This window comes from Hippoglossus stenolepis, chromosome 21 (genome assembly GCF_022539355.2).
Source record: "Hippoglossus stenolepis isolate QCI-W04-F060 chromosome 21, HSTE1.2, whole genome shotgun sequence".
NCBI classification, from domain to species: domain Eukaryota; kingdom Metazoa; phylum Chordata; class Actinopteri; order Pleuronectiformes; family Pleuronectidae; genus Hippoglossus; species Hippoglossus stenolepis.
Window position 1 is genome coordinate 7,121,635 of NC_061503.1, and position 26,980 is coordinate 7,148,614.

General features: G+C 43.3%; 2 protein-coding genes across 5 annotated transcripts; both read left to right on the forward strand.

Moving 5' to 3' along the window:
* Positions 1–1,580: 1,580 nt before the first annotated feature.
* On the forward strand, positions 1,581–11,831 carry csnk1e (casein kinase 1, epsilon). Of its 3 annotated transcripts, none has more exons than XM_035145272.2 (11): positions 1,581–2,103; positions 3,439–3,536; positions 3,620–3,730; positions 4,698–4,846; positions 6,794–7,022; positions 7,189–7,359; positions 7,519–7,667; positions 7,757–7,958; positions 8,052–8,197; positions 9,438–9,503; positions 10,504–11,831. In XM_035145272.2, exons 2-10 carry the CDS (start codon positions 3,461–3,463, stop codon positions 9,468–9,470), a joined length of 1,266 nt encoding a protein of 421 aa, XP_035001163.1. In that variant the 5' UTR covers positions 1,581–2,103; positions 3,439–3,460; the 3' UTR covers positions 9,471–9,503; positions 10,504–11,831. The 3 variants fall into 3 exon arrangements, with proteins under 3 accessions (XP_035001163.1, XP_035001162.1, XP_035001161.1); XM_035145271.2 differs by having other exon boundaries at positions 1,582–2,057; positions 10,507–11,831; XM_035145270.2 differs by having other exon boundaries at positions 1,583–2,057.
* A 1,705-nt stretch (positions 11,832–13,536) lies between these two features.
* Positions 13,537–25,466, forward strand: tmem184ba (transmembrane protein 184ba). Of its 2 annotated transcripts, XM_035145267.2 has the most exons (9): positions 13,537–13,855; positions 16,120–16,353; positions 17,528–17,693; positions 20,419–20,509; positions 20,708–20,875; positions 21,215–21,384; positions 21,471–21,665; positions 21,885–21,911; positions 22,624–25,466. In XM_035145267.2, the coding sequence occupies exons 2-9, from the start codon at positions 16,120–16,122 to the stop codon at positions 22,851–22,853; spliced, it is 1,281 nt and encodes a 426-aa protein (XP_035001158.1). In that variant the 5' UTR covers positions 13,537–13,855; the 3' UTR covers positions 22,854–25,466. The 2 variants fall into 2 exon arrangements, with proteins under 2 accessions (XP_035001158.1, XP_035001159.1); XM_035145268.2 differs by lacking the exon at positions 21,885–21,911.
* Positions 25,467–26,980: the final 1,514 nt, after the last annotated feature.

Genomic DNA, 26,980 nt, shown 5'->3' on the forward strand with positions numbered 1-26,980 from the left:
GAACACGACACCTCAAGAAGGCCATAAAGGGATAGTTCACCTAAAAAAATATATTCACTGATTACTCACTACTATGCCGGTGGGTGACGTGTTTGAGTCCACAAAACACTTTTTGAGTTTCAGGGGCGTTCCAGCTAAATACAATTGAAATGACTCGTGATAAACAACAGGAAAAAAACATTACGTGCCTCCATACTGCTCGTGTGGTGTCATTCAAGTAAACCCTGACATTCATATTCAACTGGAAACGGCCTCATTTACACCATGTTTTAAGCCTAAGTGTCCTCTGATATCCTCCTCAGTCGTGTTCACGCACACAAGCTCTCGCGGGATGCGTGTTAGCATCGCTACATCCACTTGACACCTGAGACTCCAGAAGTGTTTTGTGACCTCAAACACCCCCGCATCGGCATAATGGTGAATTACCCCTTTAAGGTAATTTCTTTAAATTTGGTTCAAACGTTCAGTTGGATTCAATGATGAACTGATTCGAATTAGGTGGTCAAAGCTCAATATCGCTGTGATCTTACAAAATAGATTTTTGTTCTTGTGAGTGCAATTTTCCGCCTTGTGGACAGGTTAACTTAACGCCCCAAGAGAATCTTTTAAAATTCAACACAAATGTTCATTTAGACTAAATTGATTAGATTTGTGTGGTCAAGTGTCACGGTGGACTCACAAAACATGTTTTTGGCCTCTCGAGCTTAATATCACAAGTTTGCCTTTTCAAATTTTGACCAGTTGTCTCTTGGATCCAAAGATGAATTTTCTAGATCACAGATTACTCAAAGGTGAGTCACGGTGACCTCATATTATTGTGAAAGTAACATGTCAGGAACACCAGTATGACTCCGCCAACCAGGAACACTGGTTGGCGGAGTCATACAATCATATGGCGGTATAACTAGTTTTCTTTTTCAGTTTTATGAATTATTGTTAATTCATGCTCTGCTTGAGCCTCCACACTTACCACTGGCATCTTTGTCTGATTTATTCCCCATTCACTTTGACATTTAAATGATGCCCAACCATTTACCCCGACTCTCCAACACGAAGAGACAAAACTCAACTTCTGTAGGTACTTCTTGTCGGGGGTTCCTGGTCGTTGGTCATTGCTGTATAGTACTGAATCTGAACTAAACTTTGGGAAGTCTGACAACTCACTGACTTCTAAAATGTGGAAAGAATTCAATGAAGTAGATGAGTAATATTTGTCAGGAGCACCAGAGGGGGCAGGGTACACTTAATTTTCATATCCACAGATGAATCTATGAGCATTTCACATGCAGTGGCCTATATATACAGCTCCGAAAGAACTTAAGAGACCATGCAGTCCAGATTTGTTTTAAATCTACATCTACATTTGCCATTTCAACCCAGTGTCAATTTGGAATTTGGGAGAAATGTTGCTTAAAGAGTAGGAAATGAATATAAACCGTAGAAACCAAAGAAAGCGATCATCTTGCAGTTTTTTCCCTACAGACCTGTATAACCTGCACATGCTCTTATTTCCTCCACTGTAGAAAATGGTCAGTGAGGACTGTGCTTCCTGCTGGTTGTTCAGTGCGCTTCATCCACACCTGCAGAAACCAGCAACAGCAGCAGCGCGGCGGCTTTAAGACAATCCGGGCATCTCTGCAAGTCTCCGGATGACATCATCGATATTGTCAATGGTGTGAACTGAGAGAGAGAGAGAGAGAGAGAGCTGGGTGGAGGTGTGTAAGAGGGAGAGAGAGGCGATCCGCCAGTGTACAGAGAGAGAGAGAGAGCTGAATGTCTGGGTTTTTTCCTCATTAGAAATCAGAAATCGTGACAGCGGAGAGTCGTAGAAAATCGCAGGGGTCGTGTCCGCTCGGATAATTCTACATATATACCCTTTATTTTCGGAGGAAGAGACGGAGAGGGAGAGAGACGGGTCGTCTTTCCGTGGGACGCGGCAGCTGAGGTCACAGATCCCCGAGGTTATTATGAGCCGCCCGGAGCCGCGCCGCCGCGTCGCTGTCCAGGGTCCTGAGTGAGGCGGAACCGGGCGAACCCACGGATCGGGACTGAACCCGGTGAGGAGGAGGAGGCGGAGGCGGCGGGCAGCGCTGGCCAGTCAAGGTGTCTGGAGGCTTGCTGCTGTGTGTGTCTGTGTGTGATGGTGTGTGTCTGTGCGATGGGGTGGGTTCAGGTTACACAAACCGAGTCATATTGAGGTGCTTGTGTGTGCCTGGGACGGTGGGGGCTCGGAATAAGGAGGGTGCGGTTATTTGCTGGTCAGTGAGGGGTTTGGTTTTTTTTGCATTCATCACCCTCCCCTCTTTCCCCCCCGCTCTCCCGTGTTATTTGGAGCAGCTGCATGAAGTAGATCCTCTGTGAAAACATCACATCTTCCTTGGGTGTATATGTGTGTGTGTGTGTGTCTGTGTGTGTGTTTGTTGTTGCAGTCCTTCTGCAGCTCCCAGTTTTGTAACACTGACAGCAGCAGCAGCAGCAGCTCTGGAGGCTGATACAGGGGAAACCTGAGGTAACAGGGGTTTGGTTCATGTGCAGCGGTGGCTTGGCTCTGCCTCATATTTCCCCCACCTGCACCGTGCATGTGCATGTGGGTGAGGTGGGGGTGCATGTAGGTACCAATGCAGTGCCAAAATAGAAAGGAACCTAAGTCAGCATTCAGTGCAATGCCAAACTGGCTTGTAGACGATTTAAGCCTTCGGTCATGTCCCTCTCATTTCAGACAGACGAGGTCTGCAGGCTGAGGAAGACATGACTCATTCGCTTTTTGTCAGGGGACTCCAGTCAGGAATTGGGGGGTTCATGCAAATAGCTAGTACTGTATATGGGACCAGACTCATTTGAAGTTTGTGAGATGCTGATCCTGTCCCCATCAGCCCCCCCACCACCACCACCACCACCAGCCGCCCTGCAGCTCAGAATAAATCATGTTATACAACTCCACACTCTTTCTCTTTGCTCTCACCTTCTTCCCCCACCCCCTCGTGCACCTGAGTGGCCCACATCGTCTTCTGGGATATAGCAGGATTTATTGTGCGATGACCCTAACTCAACGGAAGCACTGCTGATTAGGACACACGGGCTGTTGCGTTACATCTCGGGCACTTTTGCTTCTACTCGTGCGTTCAGTCACTTCACGGCTGGACGTGAGCAACGTTTTCTCTTCCTAGTTCCAGTGAGGCAGCTCTCCGGCTGCACTATGTCACTGTTTTGGCTCAGTGACCTGCAGTGATTGCACTCTTTCACATCTCGTTGCCTGATTTTTGTTTTTCCAATTTGATTTTCTTCAAGGATACAGCAGCTCTATAGGGCTCAGTCCAAAGTCTGCAGCTTTGCACCACAGTGTCCTTCAACTCTATTGATCAGCAGTGATTGATGACAGCTTTCTCTCTCTCTTGTGTGTTTGTGTGTGTGTCTGCATGTGTGCGTTGACCCCTTCAGTGAGTTGAAACACTAAGAGGCCATGGAGTTGAGGGTGGGGAACAAGTACCGCCTCGGGAGGAAGATAGGAAGCGGATCCTTTGGAGATATTTACCTCGGTGAGTATGTTTGGTGTTTTTTTTTGTGATAAATCTCAGTTTGTTGCTGCTGCTGCTGATGTGTTGGAACTTCCTCCCATCAGGTTCCAACATCGCTACCGGAGAGGAAGTAGCAATCAAACTGGAATGTGTGAAGACCAAACATCCACAGCTCCACATTGAGAGCAAGTTCTACAAGATGATGCAGGGCGGAGGTGAGGCGCACTAAAGAGTTTTTATTTAGAGGTTTGACAGGTTTACTACGAGTCACTGAGAGGAAGTGAGGAGTTTCAGCTGCTGGAAGAGTTCAGAGGTATTTATAGCTGCTGATGGATGACAGTTGTTTAGGAGGCATTTTATGGCACGTGAGGTCACTTCAGGACAATGAGACACATCTTTGAAATCAAATTAAGAAATATTAGGGTTGTTAAGAGATTTTTTTTCATACTCAGAATGGCTGTTGAGCGTTGTTTTAGTGTTGCATGATAATGGTGGATTCAACAGATATCGCACAAGATCAACTTTATTGCTCTTTAGAGAGAAAATGACATGTTACAGCATCACTTTTACAGACAGAGAGGTAATAACATAAATAAAGCCTATATAAGATCAAATCAAATATGGAAATATACAACACATACATTATACCAGCTTACACTAAGTAAAAAATCTGAAATCCAGTCGTGTAAAATTGTATGAATAATAAACACAATCGCTTTTTTAGTGTTATACATAATCTATGTACAATGTATGCAACATGCACTTTATATATTAATAATCCTCAACTATCAAATGTTTATGTAATAGAAATGGAATCAAACAATATAAAATAAAACTATATGTAGTTACTATGTAATATATGTAACTATATATCGATAAAGCATTGTTATAAACTGATAGTCACTTAAAACAAGGTCATATATAGTCTTAGCTTTGCTATTACCACTAACTTTTACCTAAATAATGTTTTATAGTATAATAATAATACAAATATAATATATTATCCTACTATACAACCAAACAGAGCAGCAAAGAAAGAAACAGTTGGCTTAAAGTAACTGATACATTGTTTAAAATAGCTGAAATAATAACCAAATAAAGCTAAAATAAATGTTTTTTATACATGATAAATAATTATATTACTCGTCCTTGTGTTATTATGCAACAACCTCCTCCCAACAGTGGGAATCCCGTCCATTAAGTGGTGCGGAGCCGAAGGCGACTACAACGTCATGGTCATGGAGCTGCTCGGCCCGAGCCTGGAGGACCTGTTCAACTTCTGCTCCCGCAAGTTCAGTCTGAAGACAGTGCTGCTGCTGGCCGACCAGATGGTGAGGCAGACTGTCTGCAGTCCACACTGTCACCACACACACACACACACAGGAGCAACTCAATACAATACTCAATACAGATCTAATTGAGTCTTCATGAAGGGGTTCCTCAAAGTAGAAACAGAATTATAGATCATTTAAAAGGTACAAATTAAATCCAGCAATTCCAAATTACAGCCGACTATATTTTCACCCTTGTTTGCACACAATACAAGTCAACCTCTGACTATGAATTTACAGATTTCAATAAAAGCACGTCCCTATTTGTAGACTAGAGCTAAATGAATTTGAAACCAGAGAATAATTTGCATCTAAACTCCCAAAGCTTGTTTCCTGGCTCCAGACAAAGCTCATCCCCCCACCAGGTCCGTCCCTTCAGCTCTGCTCCGCCATAAAAGTCAATTCCAATCTGGGACATGGAGGCTCGTCGAGGCGACTTAATCCTCGTCACATAGGTCAGCCTGTTGTGTCCTTTATGAGCGTTTCTTAATCCGTCATATGTCATCCTATAGTCTGCATCTGGCACGTTTGTTCTTTTTGTCCCATTTTCTCTTGGCCATTCTGACCTCGTTTCCTCTCCTCTCCTCTCCTCTCCTTTCCTCTCCTCTCCTCTCCCTCCTCTCCTCTCCTCTCCTTTCCTCTCCTCTCCTCTCCTCCTCTCCTCTCCTCTCCTCTCCTCCGCTAACAGACAATAACTAAGATTTGAATTGTCTCATAATAAAAAATGACCCTCATATATCTGCAGACAGGCTGACGGGAGTTATTGATCAAGACCAATGACTCAACTATTATTCCAACAGGCGATGAGAACTGTGGCCTTTGAAACTGTCCCATAGTTTTGGATCAAACACTCAACAACAGTCTGAATATAGAGACGCACATGCAGTGTCGCAACCAGTACAGACCAGTAGAGGGAATTGATTATATGAAAGAAATAACTGATCAAAGTCTTCACTCATTTGAAACCCTTACGTTGTCAAATATCATGTCAGTCACCTTTCAATTTTAAACCAAACTGGGTGTTTTTTTATATATTAAAAACACAATTGTATATACTATACTGCACTATACTGCATTGGATTGCACTATACTATAAAAGACTATACTATACTACACCATACCATACTACACCATACCATACTACTTTACACCGCACTACACTACACCGCACTACACTACACTGCACTACACTACACCACACTGCACTGCACTACACTGCAGTGCACTACACTGCACTGCACTGCACTACACTGCACTACACCACACTACACTACACCGCACTACACTACACTACACTGCAGTGCACTACACTGCACTGCACTGCACTACACCACACTACACTACACCGCACTACACTACACTGCACTACACTGCAGTGCACTACACTGCACTGCACTACACTACACTGCACTACACTACACCACACTACACCACACTTCACTACACTACACTACACTACACTACACCACACCACACAAAGTTAAAAAGTCTGCAGTCCCCACATTTGCGTTATGCACGCGCAGCGGCCAGCCTGGTAAAGCAAGAGCCGAGGCCAACATTTCCTACATGCACTGAAGCGGTTGACCACTCACAACTGAGTGGGCCAGCTGGCCAATCAAAGCAGAGTAGGCTTTATCAGGAGGCAGGCCTTAAAGGTACAAGAGCTAAGACCAAGAGTTTATCTTTCAAATCTGCCAGCTGTGAGGCCGCCATTTTTAGGAAAGCGCTGGTGTATCACAAAAATGGGATTGTGCCATGGCTCAAGCCAGATTCAAGTCTCTGTAAGGTGGACGTTCACAGCACACTGTCCTGGAACGACCCAAGGGCTGAATAATAGCATTTTCTTATGAATTGCATATATTGCATTTCCTGTGGGGTACAACATGCAAGACCACCAACACTCTTCTTTATCCAAACTAAAGCCTTTCCCTTGTCTCACTGCTGCAGATCAGTAGGATTGAATACATCCACTCCAAGAACTTCATCCACAGAGACGTGAAACCCGATAACTTCCTGATGGGGCTCGGCAAGAAGGGTAACCTGGTCTACATCATCGACTTCGGTCTGGCCAAGAAGTACCGCGATGCCCGAACGCACCAGCACATCCCCTACCGCGAGAACAAGAACCTCACCGGCACCGCACGCTACGCCTCCATCAACACCCACCTGGGCATCGGTAAGACGGCACACTCAGAGGTTGGCCCAGATGTTCTCTTGTTCCCTTCTCTCTTTCTTTCTCCTTTTACTTGTTTTTTTGGTCTCCTTCTCTACCTTTTCTTAACCTTTCTCAAACTTTTTTGCAATATCATTCTCTCCTCTCTGTTCTGTCTTTTCCTCCACAGAGCAGTCGAGACGAGATGACCTGGAGTCTCTGGGCTACGTTCTCATGTACTTCAACCTGGGCTCTCTGCCCTGGCAGGGGCTCAAGGCTGCAACCAAGAGGCAGAAGTATGAGCGCATCAGCGAGAAGAAAATGTCCACCCCCATTGAGGTGCTCTGCAAGGGATACCCCTGTGAGTAAAGAGTTTGACAACAATAGGATCTAATACAGAAAAAACAGAGGGTGATGACAGTAAAAGGGATTTTGAATTATTATGTTTTGTCTGGAAAGGCTCGACACCTCACAGGTCTTTGCTTAAAATCCACTTATCGCTCTCTCCCATGTTTCCCAGCTGAGTTCTCCACTTACCTGAATCTGTGCCGCTCCCTGCGATTCGACGACAAGCCAGACTACTCTTACCTGAGGCAGCTCTTCAGGAACCTTTTCCACAGACAGGGCTTCTCCTACGACTACGTCTTTGACTGGAACATGCTGAAGTTTGTGAGTGTCCTGCTTTCTCAAAGAGAATCTAACTTGGATGTTAAAATCTTTCCCTTTTTTCACATCTTGACCGCTCCTCTGTGTTGCAGGGGGCCAGCCGGACTGCAGAGGATGGAGAGAGGGAGAGGAGGGAGGGGAAAGAGGGGGAGGAGCGAGCAGGAGGAGGCCAGAGAGTAGCTGGAGGGCGAGCTCTGCCGTCTGGTCCGAACCCGTCAGCAGCGAACAGAGTCAGGAACGAGACAGACGCTGCTGCTCCGTCCAATCCGGCTACGCGTGTTGTCCAGCAGTCTGGTCAGCATGGTGTTTGGTTTCGGAAGTTTGGACGTAACTGTGAAAAACTGCATCACATTTTTATTTCATGAGTCTGTCTTCATACGTGTGCAGGTAACCGCTCGCCTCAGGCGGGGAGAGCAGAACGAGCCGAGCGAGAGAGGAAGGTGGCCATGAGGCTCCATCGCGGGGCCCCGGCCAACGTCTCCTCCTCTGACCTCACTGCACGCCTCGACCAATCACGCATCACTGCATCACAGGTAGGAAAAACTGTCACAGGTTGTGACTGTGACAGGTTCTGTGAGACGTTGTTGTACAATGAGTTGGTGCTTTACGTGTGCATTAGGAAATATACACAAATGTGTCCTGAATGCATCCTGAGATCTGATCACATTCAGAGGTGATCTAAGGTGCATGTGACCACATTCTTTTCACTGTATGAACACAAAATGAATGACCACCTACTCAACTGACCTGCTACAGTTTCACAATGAATCAAATGTATTTTTCTGCTTCTCAGTGTCTACACATTGATTTGTTTGTGGACAACGACACAATATCAACACTGTCAATTACATAATGATACAAATTTTGTTCAAATGGTTAGAATCTTTCTTCGCGCAGCTCATTGATTCATTCAGCCCCTCCTGTCTCCATTCTCTCTCACAAACACACATCTGTAAACTCAGACTACGCGAACACAACAAATGCTTGTGTTTATTTTCAAATTCAGCGGGGAAGTGAGATGTGGTCACAGGAGACACATTCAGGATGCGTTTTAATGTCAGGGGGTGAACAGATCTCTCAGGACAGATGTTTATACCAGGTCCGAGCTCACCAACTGTGGTGTAACTTCAGTTCTATTCAGTAGACTGACAGCACCAGTAAATACGCCTCTCTTCCCCTACTGGTCCAACCCATATACTGTATATAAACATGGACGACATGACATGACTAAAAGTGAAGTCAAAAACCTCTTGATCGCCATCTGGTGGCTGGCTGCAGTATTGGTCATAAATCCTGCCTCCTCCATGTTAGTTGATGGGACATTTGGGTAGTTCTTATCACACTGGTGCATGTTTAAGTGTTCGTGTTTCCAGTCACTTTGGTTTTAGTTTATAAGTGCCAGCTGAGACTGCATGTATTGGCATGACCTCACTACCACGCCCCCTTATGTTTTTAATCCTCTTTATATACAGTCTATGGTCCAAACCTTCCATCGCTTGCTATGCTTCCATTTCTTTGTGGGTCTACCTGTCACCCCCTACATGATTTTTAGCAAATGTAGCAACAACTCCTGTGAGAGGAAAACCTCTGTGAGACTGAACAAATCACAAAAGCCACATTCTGTCCACAAAGAACTGAAGTCAGGTCAGGTAAATGCTCAGGGTGTGGACATGGCCGAGTTTAGATGTTAAATACATAGTGTTCTTCGGGTGTCTGCCTGTCGTCTCTCTCTTTGTGCTGCTTCAAGCTTCTCATCTTTCTCTCCATACTTAGGTCAGTGTGCCATTTGAACATCTGGCAAAGTGAGTTCATCCTGGCTGGTCTGCAGGTCAGCGGCAGGTATGGACACGCATGAGACACACACACACACACACACACACACACACACACACACGCACACACACGCACACACACGCACACACAAAGAGAGAGAGAGAACATGCCTAAACAGCTATCCAACTCTTTTGTCCTCAATGACCCCGAGGTAGAGAGAAACACTTGATATTCAGCTAAGTAGGTAGCTGAATATCAAAGTTAACAGTTTTAGCAACAATAAGATATGAAATATAGATGAGGTGTTGCTTTTAAAATAACTGGGGGAAAAAACAGGACAAGAGGTTAAACCAAGGTTTAACAATTTAAACAAGAGGTTTCAATTTTGGTGTCGAAGAAAATCAAAAGTAGCGTCAAAATACCAAGAAGCTACAAAACATATTGGAGCTCAAAATACACACAAAAATACCAGCTTTTTGGGCCTTTTTATGGTTTAAGGTTAGTTTAGTTTAATTTACACAACTTAAAAAAATTCAAGTTAAACTTTAGAATCATATTAGGAGACAAAAACACATATCGATACAATAGAACATCAATCGAATTGTTTAAAATAAAAACCAAGGTTAGAATCAGGTTAAGAAGCTTAGACACCTAACAGCATATGTGAACGCTACGAAAGATGAAAAGTAAATCCAAAGGTTCAAATCTGATTAGTGAGGGATAGATATATAAGATATGGTAGATTGGTCTAAACAGATGTGTGTTGTGTTGTGATTTGAACAGTAGAGGTGGCAGAGAGGAACCTAATAAATGTACATTTTCATTCCACAAAATAACTCCATGATATCTAATAGAAAATTGACCACAGGATGTCTTCAATGAAGATTCTAAGATTCTTGTGAACTGTTGCCAAATAAGAATCTAAAACAATGAAGTAAATCTGAGTTTGCATATTTCACTTTAAGAACAAACGTACAGATTTGAAAAATGTTGGCAGCTGCAATTTCTCCTTCAGTTTACTGAAAAACTAACTTTTCTCTCCCTTGTTTTTTCGCTTGTGCTTCAGCAGCTGCAGGGTATCAAATGTACCCCTTACTTTTCAAACGGATGAATGAAACATGAATGAGTGGAGGAGCAAGAGGAGGAGGCGTTACGGGGACGAGGACGATCCGTGTGTGTGTCAGTGCTGTTTGAGCGTGCCAGCAATACGCTGACATGACGATGACTCTTGGCTGGAACTGCTCTTTTGTGGTGCGGCTGGAGGAAGAAATGGGCTGAAACAACACACAGGTCCCGCCTCTCCTTCACTCACATTCACCTGCCCATCGACTCAGAGGCTCAAACTGCAAAAAAACGAAAAAAGAAACATCAAAGTGCACAAAATGGACTAAATTTCAAATATTCTGTGGTTTACATGAAAAAAATTGAAATCTACTATCAACTTGCTAATGTTTGAGAGCAACATCTGCTGCTTACGGTGACTATTGTTGACTATAAATGAATATATACACAACTACGGAGAGGAAAACAAACATAAAGTGTATTTAGGCCTTTAATAGACAAGAGAATGCTTAAACATGGACGCAGGAGGAGATGAGACGGAGGGGACAACTGAATCTGGAGCAAGGCTGCTTTTCGTCAGTGAATGTCGCTGTCTGTGTCTGTGTGTTATTGTCTTAAGTATTCATCTTCAGCTTTCCTTTAAAGAGTCGGAGTAAAGGAGAAGCAGAGGAGGAGAAGGTGAGCGAGGCTGAATTCTCCACCTTTCAGTTCAAAGCTTGTCTTAACGGGGGCGAGACTGACGAGGAAAAGATGCTGTGTGAATGGAGAAGAAAAAGAGCGAGAAGAGGAATAAGACGGCTTTGAGTTGAGGACAAGACGAAGGGACAGTCTCGAGGATCGTTCGATTGCCTCAGTCCTGCTTGTAACTCCGGGTAATGAGAAGATGTTGTAAGATCTTGGTGCCCAACATCTCTGGTGTTACATTTGTAATTTTTCTTTTACGTTTGCATTTTTCTTGTTTTATAAAACCTGTAAAAATATGTAGATACCTTTTGGCAGAATGTGACAGATTGTGAAAAGATGAGGCTGGAGAGAAGAGTACTGTTTACCTCCTGAGAGCCCTGGAGCCAAGTGTGAAACCATTACCTTTAGAGTCCGCCACAAGTGTGTGTGTGGGTGTGTCTGTCTGTGTGTGTTTTGGTTTCCATTGTGGCAAGACAATGACAGAAAGGTTGTCGTGAATATTTTGGCCCAGAGCTGTCAGGACGGACAGACGTCACCGAGGGGAAAGGAGCTGACTGATGTCCTGTACATTTCTTTACCATGCTTCAACTTTATTACTATGATATTTGTGTATATTTTCTGAATCAATAAAAAAAAATATACACAGCCTATACAGACTACTGATTGTATGTTCCACTTGATGGTGGCATATTTACTCATTCGTAGTTGTACTGCAGAATTCAGTCATTTTATTGCCTCCGCCAAGGAGGTTATAGGTTCTGTTAGGCTCGGGTTGTTTGTATTCAAGATTACAGAAAAAACAACTGAACAGATTTCCACAAAACTTGGTGGAAGGATGCGATATGGGTCAGAGAGCAATCCATTAAATTTGTATGCGGCTCCGGATTGCAAGATTTCAACATTCTCACCATTTTGCCATTTAATTCAAAGGGACTGTTTGGCCTTGGCGAAGGTATGTGCCATTAGTTTTGTTGTATTTTCTATGATTTTCATTTGAGAATGTTATCTAACTTTAACCCCATTGGTTAAATGTTGAATTTGTCCCCTTTCCCGTTGTTCTTTAAACATAAAACATTTTTGAAGACTAAATAGTCCTCATCATTTTGCCTCAGTTACACATTGTGTTGTGATTGGCTCTTCAGGGCCACAGCACCATAGTTTTTACATTGTGGTGATGCTACTTTGATGAGCAATGTGAATCCTTCTTCCACCACAGGTGACTGGAACACTTAAATGGCACCTATAACCATGGTAATGTTAATATGTGCTTTTCCAGCTATGACAGGTCATTAAGTCTGTTGTGTAAAAGATGTAAAGAGAAAGTAATTTAAGGTCAGATAAACAAAAACCTTTGCATGAACTTACTTGTAGCACTCGATGTTCAAAAAGGTCAAAATGACCAAACAAAAGTACCACTTATGAGTTAACACCACAGAGTGACTACATCAGTAAGAGGGGGGTGTAAACAACCTAACCCATAACTCTGTATAAGAGCTGTGTAAACCTTTAGCCTGGCAACTCCCCAGTTGATCATGTGCTGTGAAGAGCAATGAAAAAGGATCAGGTGTCATCAGTTATGATGTGAGGTGCTTCTGAGAGATGGACTTACTAAAGGGAAACATTTGACAGCTTCACTTGAGACTCTACTATTTAGATATGATTGTAAAATAATGGTAATTGGTTTTTGAGTGATGATGTCAGCACTTCAGCAACTTCATTCTATCCCTAACTCACTGTTTTACAAACAATAAAAAAAACATCCAGTTTTTGGATTATTATAGAGATGTTTTAAATGAAGCCCCTGAAATCAAATTAATTGATATTTTCTTATGTCTGTCTAAAGTCTTAATTAGCTAAGATTTGTATTCAGTTGGGATTTTCTTTTAAAATCAACAATATATTTATAGATATATAAGAAGCTGCAGAAGGGGTGAGATTAAATTTGTTTGTACTCAACAAAGAAGTTTATACAAAGTGTTAGATGTTTTCCCCCTGATCACTGTTTGTAAATAAGTATTTTTTCTGTTTATTTCTTTCACTTGTTTGTTTAATTTCTCTTTTTTTATTTACATGTTCGAAATAAATACAAGTGAATGAATGTATAATGTCCATAGTTATCAGCTCTCTTGTGTTGTGCATTGTGTTTTTTGTTCCTGACGTAATGTGGAACAACTCTAGAAAAACAGAAAAACAAAATTGTTGTTCCAGTCGGGATTAATTTTTCCGATTATTCCGACAGCACATGAATGCACTCTTGTTGCTTGACCAATGATTGACCCGCGCATGCTCACAGCGGTGTGTGTAAACCAGCGTGTGATTGGTTGAGGCGGCTCGTCCTCTCAGAGGAGGCGGGGCCAGTGTGAGCTGCGGTTAATCCGATGTCGGAGCGCAGAGGACTGACGGAGTCCGCGTCTGTAACTACAGAAACTCCGACCGCACATGAAGTTAACGGACAGAAAGCAGACTTTTAATGACGCTGCAGAGTTTAACACGAGACACTAACTTTCAGCGGGGGGCCGGTGTGTGCGGGGGGAGACGCAGAGGTTGACGGGAAGGGATCCACCTGGATGTCCGGGGAGCAACGGTGAACAAGAGTTCCAGGCCGTTTGTGGGTTATTTATGGTCGGGAGTTTGTCCCGTGGAGGATTTTCAAGCAGCGGCTTATTACCCAGGTGAGTGTGGCCTCCGACACACCAGGGGGACACTTCGAATTCACACCGACACTCACTCACACGACTAACTAAGAGTTGTGTTCCTCCGTGGAGCGCGAACACACGATCATCTGGGAGCTGAGCGGCGAGTCTCCTCACTGTGTTTGGGTTTCTCAGTCACTTCCAAACGAGTCTCCCGCAGCGTGAGCTCAAATAACACCACTGTTAACGGAGTAAAAAAAACACACTTGACTCGGTGTTTGAGTGTTTTTCTGCCGAATTAATCCAGTTGTTGTTGCTCCCTGATAATCCAGAGTGTCCGTGGACCTCATAATGACTTATTATGTGTGATCAACACACCCTGAACCCATCACCCCTTCCCATCTGTTGCTCCGCTTTATTACTGCCCCCTGCCCCTCTGATGTATTATTCCTCTTTGTGTGTGTGTGTGTGTGTGTGTGTGTGTGTGTGTGTGTGACCCTTTTTGCCTTTCAAACACACAGATGTCCTTTCGCTCCAACACAGCATCATGTCACTGTCACTGGTATTGTATTTGTGTGTGTGTGTGTGTGTGTGAGGGGCTGCTGATGCCTTCACTTCTCCATGTTCAAATGTGGATTTGCTGATTGCTGGCAAACCAATACAGATGACCTGCTCTCTGACACACACACACACACACACACAGTTTTGTATCCATGACCTCAGAGGATATTACACTGACTGGTGACTTTCTCTAACCTTAGTTACCGCTTGCCTAACCTAAACCTAAAACACGTCTCTACCTGAAAATGTGACTGTAAACAGATTTAGGTCCCCACAACATGAGTAATACCTTGACCCCACACACACACAGAAACAGTACTCTTCTTACATTCACATATGAATGCATGAAAACAACCTCATTCATTCATCCAAACCACCAAATTCAATTACTTTTCCTTAACACAATCAGTTTTGTGAAGAAACTGAATGGTGTGTGTGTGGGGGTGGGGGGTTGTAGCATAATGTCCGCCCGTCATTGTCTGCACTATTTGTTCTGTGTCCAATGTGACTTTCAATCGCCACTCTGCCTACGAGACATAATAGGTGTCACTGTCAGTCAGTGGCCATTTTTAGCACTTGTACCCACTCTTTTATTGTTGTAATCTCTGCCTGTGTTTTGCACCGACCCCCTAACTTAATTGATACAACATCAAGGTCTCTGTCTCCCCCAAGCTTGAAAGCAACTATCTGTCAGCGTACAAGAACAAACGCACCCCGAGGAACATGACCGTGACATCGTATAGACTCTGACATGCAGCTGCTTATGTAACGTGTCTTCTGGCCACTTCCAGTCCGGTCATTTCAGGAGCCGTGGAAACAGCAGCCTTATGTGACGCGTTTGGTTCATCTCCACGGGAATTTGGTCAGAGTGTAGGCTGCCGATTCGTGTTTGACTCACTGGTCAGATCTGAAAAGACGAGGTGGGAAAATGCACCACGTCGCAGAAAACAACATTGATAATTATTTATATCAAAAATTTTAAATTTAAAGGCTTATTTTGGCTCCAGAGTGAAGGTTGTGCTTGTAAACTCTCATGAGCAGAGAATAACATATTACAACATTTAGGGAGATTATTATGTGTTAAACATCACTGGGCTATATCAATATATACTGAGCTTCAGTTATATGGCTATTGATGAAAATTATATTGCAATAATAATTTTTGTCATTTATCACAGGGCAACATTGACAACACGAGATTAGGTTTGGTTTTAAGCAGTGTCATCAGTTATTTTAGATTTTGCCCCAAGATTTAACCATCCTACCAGGAGGAATCACTGCAGCCTCCAAAGACCAGAATGCACTGCAGCTTTTTGTTTGTTTCAAGCTCACACGCTCCACCTACAACTGCAGAAAAGTAAATGTGAGGGCATATTAGCTGGCAGTAGTCAAATAGCATTCGGGGAGATGAAGAGACAAACAGATTTTTGTTCCATATAGAGTAACACTAATGCTATTGTATAACTATCGTGCTCACATTCTTGACTCGTAGAGAAATGTTGATTTACTATGTGTCTATGTTTATCCTCTATCTGGCTTCCTATCTCAGATTACACATGACATTGACAGCATAGACAGTGGGATCTATAGTCCAGGTTGATGATTACCGGTGGAAATGGATGTTCATACTTGGTGGATGTGTCACAGTGTTTTTACTGTTTGAAAAGACGTAGGTACACGTGCATGCACCGAGGGTCACTTGGCTGATGTGTCACCTGTTCTTTCCTCTGTGTCCCTTCCAGATGTTGAGGCTGTGGAGGCGAGACATGCTGCTGTCAGAGAGGCTGAGAGAAGACTCTCCGTTGGCCGCAGTGCCTGGCCCCCCGCCCACCGCTGCCCCGATGGGCCCCAACATTTCATGGCTCCCTGAAGTCCCACTCCTGAACCCAGAGCAGCCCATCTTCCTCATGACTCCTGCAGCTCAGGCTGTATCGGGCTTCTTCGTGTGGACGGCGCTCATCCTCACCTGCCACCAGGTAACGACTTGCAAACAGCGTGTGGAGAGGGAGGGGGTTCAGATCATCAGGCTTTTATTCCAACTTTAAGAGTGCAAAAAGTTGTATTTACCCCAAATAATGAGGTCTGACTGAGCAGACGGGGTTTCTTGAAGAGGTTGGTCGCAAACATGTAAACGGGTTGTAGCAGGTGCTTGTGTGTGCGTACGTGTGTGTGTGTGTCGCTAAATGCACAGGCAATGTGATCCTGATACATCTGCTCAGCACCAGAGAAGGGCAGGGGTTGCATGGCAACATCCCTCAGCAGGTGTTTGTGAAACCGAGCGTGAACACACAGGAAGGGGAAACTTGATCCAGGTGGATGAAGAGCCTGTGCTAAATCTGGTTGGAAAAACAAAAGTAGTTTTTTCTCCACACATTCCAGTGAGGTTATGCGATTTATGAATTGTTAACATCCGTGACACTGACAGTAAGGAGACATAAGTGATGTATTAATGTTTCATGATTATCTCCAAGTGTATCTGCATCTGCGTAATGAAAAAACAGTTTGACTTGTAACCTTCAAGTCCCTTTTGTTTTTGATAGATCTGTTCCAGCTGAACCTGTAGACTTTACAGTTTTTAAATTATTATTTATACATAATATTTTCCACAGTTGTAGTTTCACACTCAAAGCTGCAGTTGCTAGGATTTAGAAAGAGGGAGGGGAAGAGAGCGTGAGAATACAAATACAACTTCCTGTCCCCTCCTCGCCTTTCCACCGAACTCCACTGCTGTCTCCAAAGCCCCTCCCTGCACCGCAGACCCTGTGCAGTGCTCCCCCGATAGTAACCACAGCAACCAGAAAAAAACAAGGAGACTGCCTCAGCATTTCCCAGCGACATATTCAGTAACTTTGCAAATAATAAAAAAACAAGCTAACGTTAGCCCGACTGTTTCATCACGGTACCATGAGAGCTGCTGCAGGCTGGGTAATTACCTGTGATGCAGACATGTGAGTGAGCAGTGATTGCTCAGACACTCCTTCTGGCTCTTATTAGGGATTTACCTGCCTCGTGTACCTCTTTCAGATCACACTGACAATTATAGCAGCAGTAAGAACAAATGTTTTTATTAATATTCCATTTAACGCAACCAAAAAAAAAAGTATTTATTCAATCTTTCAAAGTTTAAGACGTCTCCTCTGTCTGTTCCAGATCTACATGCATCTACGCTTTTACAGCTCGCCCAAGGAGCAGCGCCACATCGTGAGGATCCTCTTCATCGTCCCTATCTACGCCTTCGACTCCTGGCTCAGCCTCCTCTTCTTCACTAACGACCAGTACTACGTGTACTTTGACACCGTCAGGGACTGCTACGAGGGTAAGGTCGTGCTTTTGACATACAATGATGCAGACAACGGGAAAACAAATCTTGGACCTGCTTTGTCATTACAGTGAACAAGCTCCTGCCTAAAGCTTGTTTGCACACAAAAAACCAAAGCCACTCCTCTGTATGTAAATGTCACCAACACTTCCATGTTTAGTAGTTTGTATTCCCACCTCTGGTCCATCTTGGCTGCAATGCTGGCGTCTTATGATACACCAGGATGTGTTGAGTTAACAGACTTTTAATGGCATTTGCTCTGATATAGGTTACCACTTAAAATCCACCTCATTGTGGGGAACTTTTCCAGCTGACTTGCTGAAACACATTTTGATCAGATTAGATCCCGTCCGTTCATCCTAAAAATGATTCCAGCCACATTCGCACTGTGAATGTTTATTTTGCAAAGTGTCCTCTCACCCTTATTAGATTTCTGCGTTTTTATGTCGTACTGTGATTTTGTATTTACCCATTTGATGATATGTTATGCATATGTATGATTGACTGATTTCTCTCAAACACAGGACAGAATAAAAGTCCATAAAAATCGTTTTTATAGAAAGACAGATATTAGTTTTCAGTTATCTGAGTTAATGTGTGTGGAATCGAGCAGATGGGATGTAAACATAGATCATTGTTTTACTGCTCACCGTGGCTCCGGTTAGAATATGGACGCTGTTTATTTGTGTCGATGGATGATACAGACATAACAAAAAGCTGCCTGGTTCCGCTCTCTAAATTTGAAGCAGAAGGTTGTGACAGGCAGCTGACTGCCTCCGCTTCCCTCTCTCTCTCTCTCTCTCTCTCTCTCTCTCTCTCGCTCTCTCGCTCTCTGTCCTCAGTCAGTTGTGACGTTTAGGATAGAAATAGTCACCACGTTGTGACACTTCCTGCGTCGGTGAACTGATGATGTCAAATGCATTCGGATGTGGAGTGGGGGGCGCACTCAACGCATGGTTGTGGTTGGAAACGTTGTGAGTGTTAGTGGTTGTCATATCACTCCCACAGACAGATGCCTCTCCTCCTTTTTCTTTTTCTTGTTGTCCTCACTTAGCACCATCCTCTGTTCACTCCCTTTTTTCCCCTTCTTGCCCTTCGTCTCCTCCTCCTCTCCTCCTCCTCCTCCTGTTGCCCTTCCCTCCCCACCACCCTCCTGAGCCCTGCCTCGATCCTTTCCCTCAGCAAGGATGACCGACCTGTTGCATGGCAACTGCACTCACAAATCTCCCTCGTCAACTGAAATGGCTGCATCAGATAATGAGTTTCTCTCAACCAAACTTGCTGCAAAGTTCCCATTCTCATTGTATGTAAGCCTACTGTATCACCGTGGCAACAAACAGTGCTGACGGAGGTCCTCGGGGAGGAGTGAGGGAGCATGGTGGTAAACAGCTGAGACACAGAGGGCTGTACTCAGACCAGCTCTCGTCACTCAGATCAGTGCAGGAGCTGCTGTGTTTAGTGAACTGTCATGTGTGGCAGGTGTCTGACGTCAGGCAGGAGGCGTGTGTGTGAGTGTGTGTGTCTGTGTGTGTCTGTGTCTGTCTCACAACACCACAAACACTTAACCTTCACACACACTGTGGCAACATATTGTATATCCCATATTCAGAACTGCCACATCACAATCACCTTATTTTACCTCACATGCACAGTCACACACAAGCACATCCTCCCTGGGAGAGTGTGTGTCAACATGGACGCCCACACACAAATAGAGGAATAGTAAGCTCCACGGGGGTTAACAGGATTAACCTGGTCCTGTTTTTTTATGAGTGTCTCGTCGTCATCAGCCTCTCACTGAAGTAGCACAGAGGGGAGATAATCCACTGACCACAAGAGACCGTCAGTCACATGGGGAAAGGTGTGTGTGTCTGTGCATGAGTTTGTTCAAAATAACTCAACAAGTCATAGTAAAATGTTCTCCCAGCTTTGTATGAATATTACTTACGAGTTTATTCCAGATAAACTTTTAGAGCAGATTGGTCAAAGGTCATGGTCAAGGTGAACAAAAAGATGGTCTTAAAAACGCATTTTACAGTCTACAATTAAGATTGATCAGAAGATTATTCCCCATTATAGAGAGATGACACTGAACACATCTTTTCTTGTATAAAGATTTTTTTGACCAGTGAAAATTACAGTTTCGGCCTCCTGGTAAAGAGCAATTAATAGAAAGTCAATTTAAAAATTATCACAGAATTAGCTTTGAAATTACAGACTTTCAGTTGTTACGTTTGTTTGTTATTTAGCAGGATTACGCAAAAACTACGTGAGGGATTACCACAAAACTTGGTGGAGGGATGTGGTATTGGTCAGGAATCTTGATGAAAATTTGACATATTTATGGGTTGATGTGGTTGAGTGTGTGCAACTCTGTGTGGATCCAAATGAAAATCTGTATCCAGCGGATTTAAATGTGGTTTAATTAGGGGTGGAGGATTTTTCAACTGCTGTATGGTAACAAGGGCTCAGCTACCACCAATGTGTAGCTGAGAAACCTTAGCTACAAGTCTTGTTTTAATTTAAGGGGAATGTTTGAACTTGGCAGCCGTATGCGCTCTGAGTCTGTCATGTCGTCTGTCTCATGGTGGGAAACTATTACAGTAACTGCCACAACAATCCAGATAATACCCTGACTTGTTCAAGGCAAACATGGCAAATAGAAGTGATGCCTGCTGAGAGATTATAACAAACAATCCCCTCTCTCCTTGTTTTTCTGTAGCCTTTGTGATATACAACTTCCTGAGTCTGTGCTACGAGTACCTCGGAGGAGAGAGCGCCATCATGGCTGAGATCCGAGGGAAACCCATTGAGTAAGTCTCCTGCAGGAGGATTCCATTTCAAAAACCCCTTTCAACAATAACTGTTTGTAACCAAGCAGGAAGTTATAATGCATATATCCATGTTTCTATCCTGGTGCTGCAACACTGTTAATTCCCTACAGACATGACAAAATGACTTGTGTTATTTCCGCTGCTGCAGTCGCAATAATCTGAGCTTTGTCCCGTCAGGTCCAGCTGTATGTACGGCACCTGCTGTCTGAGGGGGAAGGCCTACTCCATCGGCTTCCTGCGTTTCTGCAAGCAGGCCACTCTGCAGTTCTGCGTGGTCAAACCGCTCATGGCCGCGGTCACCGTCGTCCTGCAGGCCTACGGCAAATACAAGGACGGAGACTTCGAGTAAGTTCTGCAGCCAAAAGGCAGGACGAAGGTCCATCGATGAAACCTGGATTTAGTTTCAGCTAAATTTACAGTAGTGGAGTTGAGAAGAGAGACGTTGCCACCTGCTTACCACCAAAAAAACGAAACAGATGGATTACTCCTTTTAATTATTTAATTAATTAAATGTCCCAGACTGATCATCACCTCCTCCCATAATCAGTTCAGTTTAAGACTTTAATCTCTGATGGGACATATAGGATTTTAGCCTGACCTATAACTACGGATAATAAAACTCAATTACCAAAACCTTGTTAAAAGCATGAACACCCCTCTCTCTAACTTCTTCTGTTTCCACAGTGTTGCCAGTGGTTACTTGTATGTAACCATCGTCTACAACATCTCCGTCAGCCTGTCTCTGTACGCCCTGTTTCTCTTCTACTTCTCCACGAAGGAGCTGCTCAGCCCGTACAGCCCCATGCTCAAGTTCCTCATGGTCAAGTCGGTCATCTTCCTCTCCTTCTGGCAGGGTAAATGAAAAACCACTGTGAACAATGCAAATATGCCATGAAGTGCTGTGAGCTCAGTGGTATCATCTTTATCCGTCTGTGGTCAGGCATGCTGCTGGCCATCCTGGAGAAGTGCGGCGCCATCCCTCAGATCAACTCGCCGGAGCTGTCCCTCGGTGAGGGCACGGTCGCCGCCGGCTACCAGAACTTCATCATTTGCATCGAGATGTTCTTCGCAGCGCTGGCTCTGCGACACGCCTTCACCTACAAGGTCTACATGGACAAAAGTCTGGATTCACAAGGTGAGAAGATGCCTGTAACAGGAAGTGTGATCTCTGACACCTTGTGTGGATTTTCTTCTTCACCTCCCTCCTTTTTAAAATACAAAACAACTCCTTTATTCACTTTCTCTTCATTCTTCTCTTTTTTACCTCGCTCACACAAATGGGTGGAGTTTCTTCCCCCTGTTTGTACACATGAATCTTCATTTCTCTCTTGTCTCTCTCTGCTGCACCATGAAGGACCTGCTCTGACATACGGAGAGTTTGGTACGTTAAATACTGACGTTTACTCCTCAACCTCCCCGTTTTTATCCATGCTACTTTTTTTTTAAGCTGCTTATCGTCCTCTCGGTTGTGTTGTTCTTTCTTTTTTTTTAGCTGTAACTTTTATTTCTTTTCATTTTGTCTTTTTGTTCTGACAAAACCATTCTCATTCCTTTCTGTCATTCCCTCCTTTCTGTCTTAAATCCCTCTACATCACTGGGAGCCCCTTTTCCCTCTCTCCTTCCTTTGTTTACATTTCATCGTCTCTCCCTCGTTCAATTCTTCCTTTTCCCATAATTTCTCTTTCAGCTACTCTCTCCTTTTGTCTCCCTCTAAATCACTGTTGCCCCATTCCTCTTTTCTCTCTATTTGTTGTCCCCTCTCTTCCTCTGCCAGCCTTTTGTCCCTCCAATAAATCATTCCTCCTCACACTCCCACTTTTTTCATCTGCCCTTCCTGATTCCTTTTTCTATTTTCTTTCACACATTCCCTTCCTTCATCCTCCACCTATCTTCCTCGCTTCTCAATTCGATTCCACCATGAATCCACCCATGCTTAATGATTTCCCCTCTTCTAAATCACCCCTTCGCCTCTCCCCATCCTGTATGTTTCTTCCTCTCACTAGCCTTCTCTTCCCTGTCCCTCTGCCTTTAACCCTTTTCACACTCTTTATTTTCCCTCCCTCTAACTCTCCGGTGTTGTCTTCCTCCCGCAGGCCGCCGTGCCCCCATGAAGAGCATCTCCAGCAGCCTGAAGGAGACCATGAACCCGGGCGACATGGTCCAAGACGCCATCCACAACTTCTCCCCGGCCTACCAGCAGTACACCCAGCAGTCGACGCTGGAGCAGGGGGCGCCACCGCCCGTCTCCCGCACCCAGAGCGCCGTCAGCGCCCGCGGCGACACGGAGAAGACGCTCCTGCTCAGCTCTGATGACGAGTTTTAAAAAACGGCACAAACAGGCCGTGGTCGTATCGCAGCTGAATCTTGTTCAGACTGAGGTTTGAATGGCGGATGGTACTGGGTCCCCCTGCTGGTCCTCTGTAGTGTGTGATTGATGGAGTCATGTGTTTGTTTTTACTTGTTTTTGGGACTGTTAATGAACTTAAGGACATTTTTGCGTACACATTTCTGTAGCCACACCTCCCGAGCATTTGATTTGGATGGAACTCTCTGAGCTGATTTTGTGTTAAAACCACCGGCCAGAAAATTTACGGGGTTGATTTTGATTCACACTTGTTCTTGTACATACGGAATATATTTGACTTCAAAACAGAAGCTTGGAGAAGTTTAACTGCACATTTCAGCTCAGTCTCGTTTTCCTTCTGTCAGATGTGTTCAAAGAGGTTTTCTGGCTATATTACGTTTTACTCCAGTCATGAAAATACTTGAATAGTTGCGTTTTTTAAAAATGGAAATGGAAAATATAAAAGTTGTAAAAGTTTAGAACTTTTACTTTGATAAACTCAAAGAATATTTAGATATTCAGTCACAAAAACTTGATAAATAAGTTGCTTTGCAAATATATATTTATGTGCTTCAAACAGAAGCTGTTGCCATTGTTGTGGCATTAACGTTACGTATGATATACAATTAATGAATGGTAATTATGTGTTTTTTTGGATTTTAAGGGACGTCCTTCACTGCATTGAGGGATTGGATTTAGAGGGAAACTTGGTCGGAAACATGGATCAATTTTGTTATTGATATTGGAACAGATAAGAGTGAGGCAGATTATAGATTATACAGTGCATCTGCTCCAGTGGGCAGCAAGAGTGAAGGGCAGCAGCAGCAGAGGCGTAATTGGGACGTTATTTGAACGGCCGGGATTAAAGCTGGAGCTGGTTCACTCAGACAGTCGACCTCTGCAGGCCACAATGTAGGTTAACAGGATCGAGGGGAAAACAGGAGGAATGTAGGGTAACACTAACTTCAGCTGCTTGTTCTCCATAGAGGAACAATATTATAGGAACTGAATATTTCACCGTCTTGCACATTTAGTGGAGAGCATTAAGATACAAAAGATAAAACTTCCTTGTTGATATCTTCAAATTTACCAAATAGCTTCACAAGTTAAAACAGACACTAATTACGCACATACACAGAGTCCCCTTGGGGATATTTGGGTAAAAGTACAAAGTCATTGTTTTGCCCCAAATGTCACCAGGGGCTTTTGTACGTTTGAGTTCTTGAGTTGGAAGTTTTTAAAAAATCCCCCAACATCTCAACCTGATACTTCTGACTGGATATGTGAGAATTTCTCTAATCTGTCCACATGAAGTGAGTGTTCTGTGTTTGTCCTGACACCCCACACACTGTGGTGACCTCTTTGTTTGCCAGGAAAGTTTCAGTACTTTATGTTGTTTTTGCCCGTTAGCTTCACTACATTTATTTTGCACATTATATTGTTCTTATCATGAGAGATGATATATTTAAAAGCTAAAAAAACCCACAAACGGGGTATTCTGATGTCAGGCAGTCAATATAACAGTTAAAAATATCAAGTGCATGAACTTGTGTTTCTTTTTTCTGCTGCTTTTATTCTCCAGTCCTTTTTTCTTTTTGTCTTTTTTTTTCATTTAATTTCACCGCAGTCAGAGTGGGTTATTTTTTTACTCATAATTTTAGGTCTTGACTCATCTGAATGAGTCATAGCAAGCCTGCCGACGTGTTTACTGTAACTACTTTCACTGCTCGGCTGTAGCTCTGTATGAACACCAGGGGGCTGTGTGGAGTAGACAGGAACATAGCCACTCTTATCGGAACTCTAAGTTTAGTGCATGTACAACAGAAGAAAAAAAGCTTTGTCTGATGGCCAGTCTTTCACTTTCATGTCTGATCATCACTGTGTGTGTGTGTGTGTGTGTGTGTTTTCAGCTGAGGCTCAGGTCTCAGACAGTGGGCATCGGTCCTTTTTTATTTCTACTTCTGTTTGACATAATATTAGTTTTAAATCAGAGGGATGCCACGTTTGTGTGAGTGAGCCAGAGCCCAATGTTTTAAGCACTGCTGAGTGCTTTTTTGGAGGTTATTGCTATTATTATCCCCTTTTGGGAGTTAAAACGTTTAACATTAAAGATACAGATTTATTTATGTGCTTCTCTATGTTTTGACACAGATATTTTCCTCTGCTCTTTCCTATCATGGTAGAAATAACGATACAAACCAATTAGATGCAAGTTTTGTTTTGTTTGTTTGTTGCACTGCAGCTGCTAAAGGCAAGTCTCCCTCCTTTTAAAACAAAGCAAAGCAGATAACATGTGTCCCTCTCACTGCACTTTGAACGCCATACTCGCTCTCACCAGACGAATACATGAGCATCGCTGAGAAAACGCTGTCGACCTTTGTTGTAAATACACTTGTTAGTGCAGCATGTTGAAAAACGGGAGAAACAAAGTCCTAGTTTTGTATTTTTATTTCATAACTGTGTTTTTATTTGAGCAATTTGTGGAATTTTGGTTTCTAGTTCTTTGTAAATATGAAAGCTGCTCATGATGTTTCTATGTCATGTCTAATGGATGAATATTGGAAGAAATAATAAATGATATTTAGTCTGGTATATAAAGTAACCCCTTGTTTTTTCTAATATATTCAGTATCTGATTCACATCCTTTGAACCCACTGTTCACAAACTGGTGACTGTGGCTCCAGAGGGTCGTCCACCCAACCTGAAGGACGGTAGTTTGATTCCGGCTCCTCCAGTTTGTATCCTGAAGATGCTGAACACCAAATTGCCCCTGGTTGTTGCCCTGACAGAGAATGAATAGTTGTGTAATGGACAAAGTGTAGTTCTATATGAATGTGTGTGTAAATGGGTAAATGTGACCTATACTGTTAAGTTTGATTGGTTGACAACACTCGAAAAATGCTACATAAAAACAGTCCATTTAATATTACTAAATAGATTGAAGAGCCACTCCACCAGTTTTTCACATGTTCTTGTCATGAGGAGCCTGTTGAAAAAGCTGTATCCAGTCCTCTGGTTCTTCTAGTAAGATGTGCTTTACAAAGCATAGGCAGGAAAGGTCTAATGGAATGATCGGGTTGCATTATGGGAAATGTAAGATTCTGTGTTTTAGTGTCCAACTCATACTGGAGGTTAATAGTTTTACTGCTGTCTCTGCTGCATTGTTTGTTAGATTAAAGGTTCAGTGTGTAGGATTTAGTGACATCTAGTGATGAAGTTGCCTGCTGCAGGTGAATACCCTTCATCTCATCCCCCCTCCCAAGCGTGAAGGAGAACCTAATGGTAGCCTTAAGTTGTTATAAAAACCCAAAAGGTTTTTAGTTTGTCCTGTCTGGGCTACTGTAGAGAGGACCCGCCCCCGATATAAATAATAATGGCTCACTCTCGGGTAAAGAAAACAACACTTCATACAAAATTTAGGTGATTACACACCAGTGAAAACATCACTAGGATTATTTTATATTCAATTTCTGCCTAAATCTTACACACTTTAAGTTTGAATGTTTTAGGTCCCCTGGCTTTTTGACAGTAAAGTGCTCATTTATGTTCCCTTGAAAATCACAGTGAGGGGAGATTGTTGAATCCTCTGCTGTCTGTTCTGTCCCCATGCTCCATTTCCAACTAACCTAGACTGCAATATTATTTTCCTAATTTCACATGTAGCTTTTTATAATTACACCAGAGACCAACAGCCCCCTTAAACTCAATCAAGCTGCTCCAGATCGTACACGATAGTCACTCATAGATCAGTCCCCTCAGCATGCCAGATTATTTTCATAAAGATCTCTGCATTAGTTCTTGTGAAATTCACCAAAACGTTGAAAAACGCCCAATCTCACAATGAGAAAAAGAAATCCATTATCCGCCTCCTTTAATCCAATCAGTTAATAGGTTCCTCTCTTGGCCAGTACCCACCCTTACACACACATTTCACTGAAATCAGTTTAGTAGTTTCTGTTTAATCCTGCAAATAGAAAAACAGCACTGAAAACATCACATCCTTGGCTGAGGTATTTAATCTGTTCAGTGGTATTTGTAGGACTTGCACATTTCCCAGAAGCCCCTTGCCGCCCCACAATCAGGTATGTTAATTCTGCTGGCCTCAG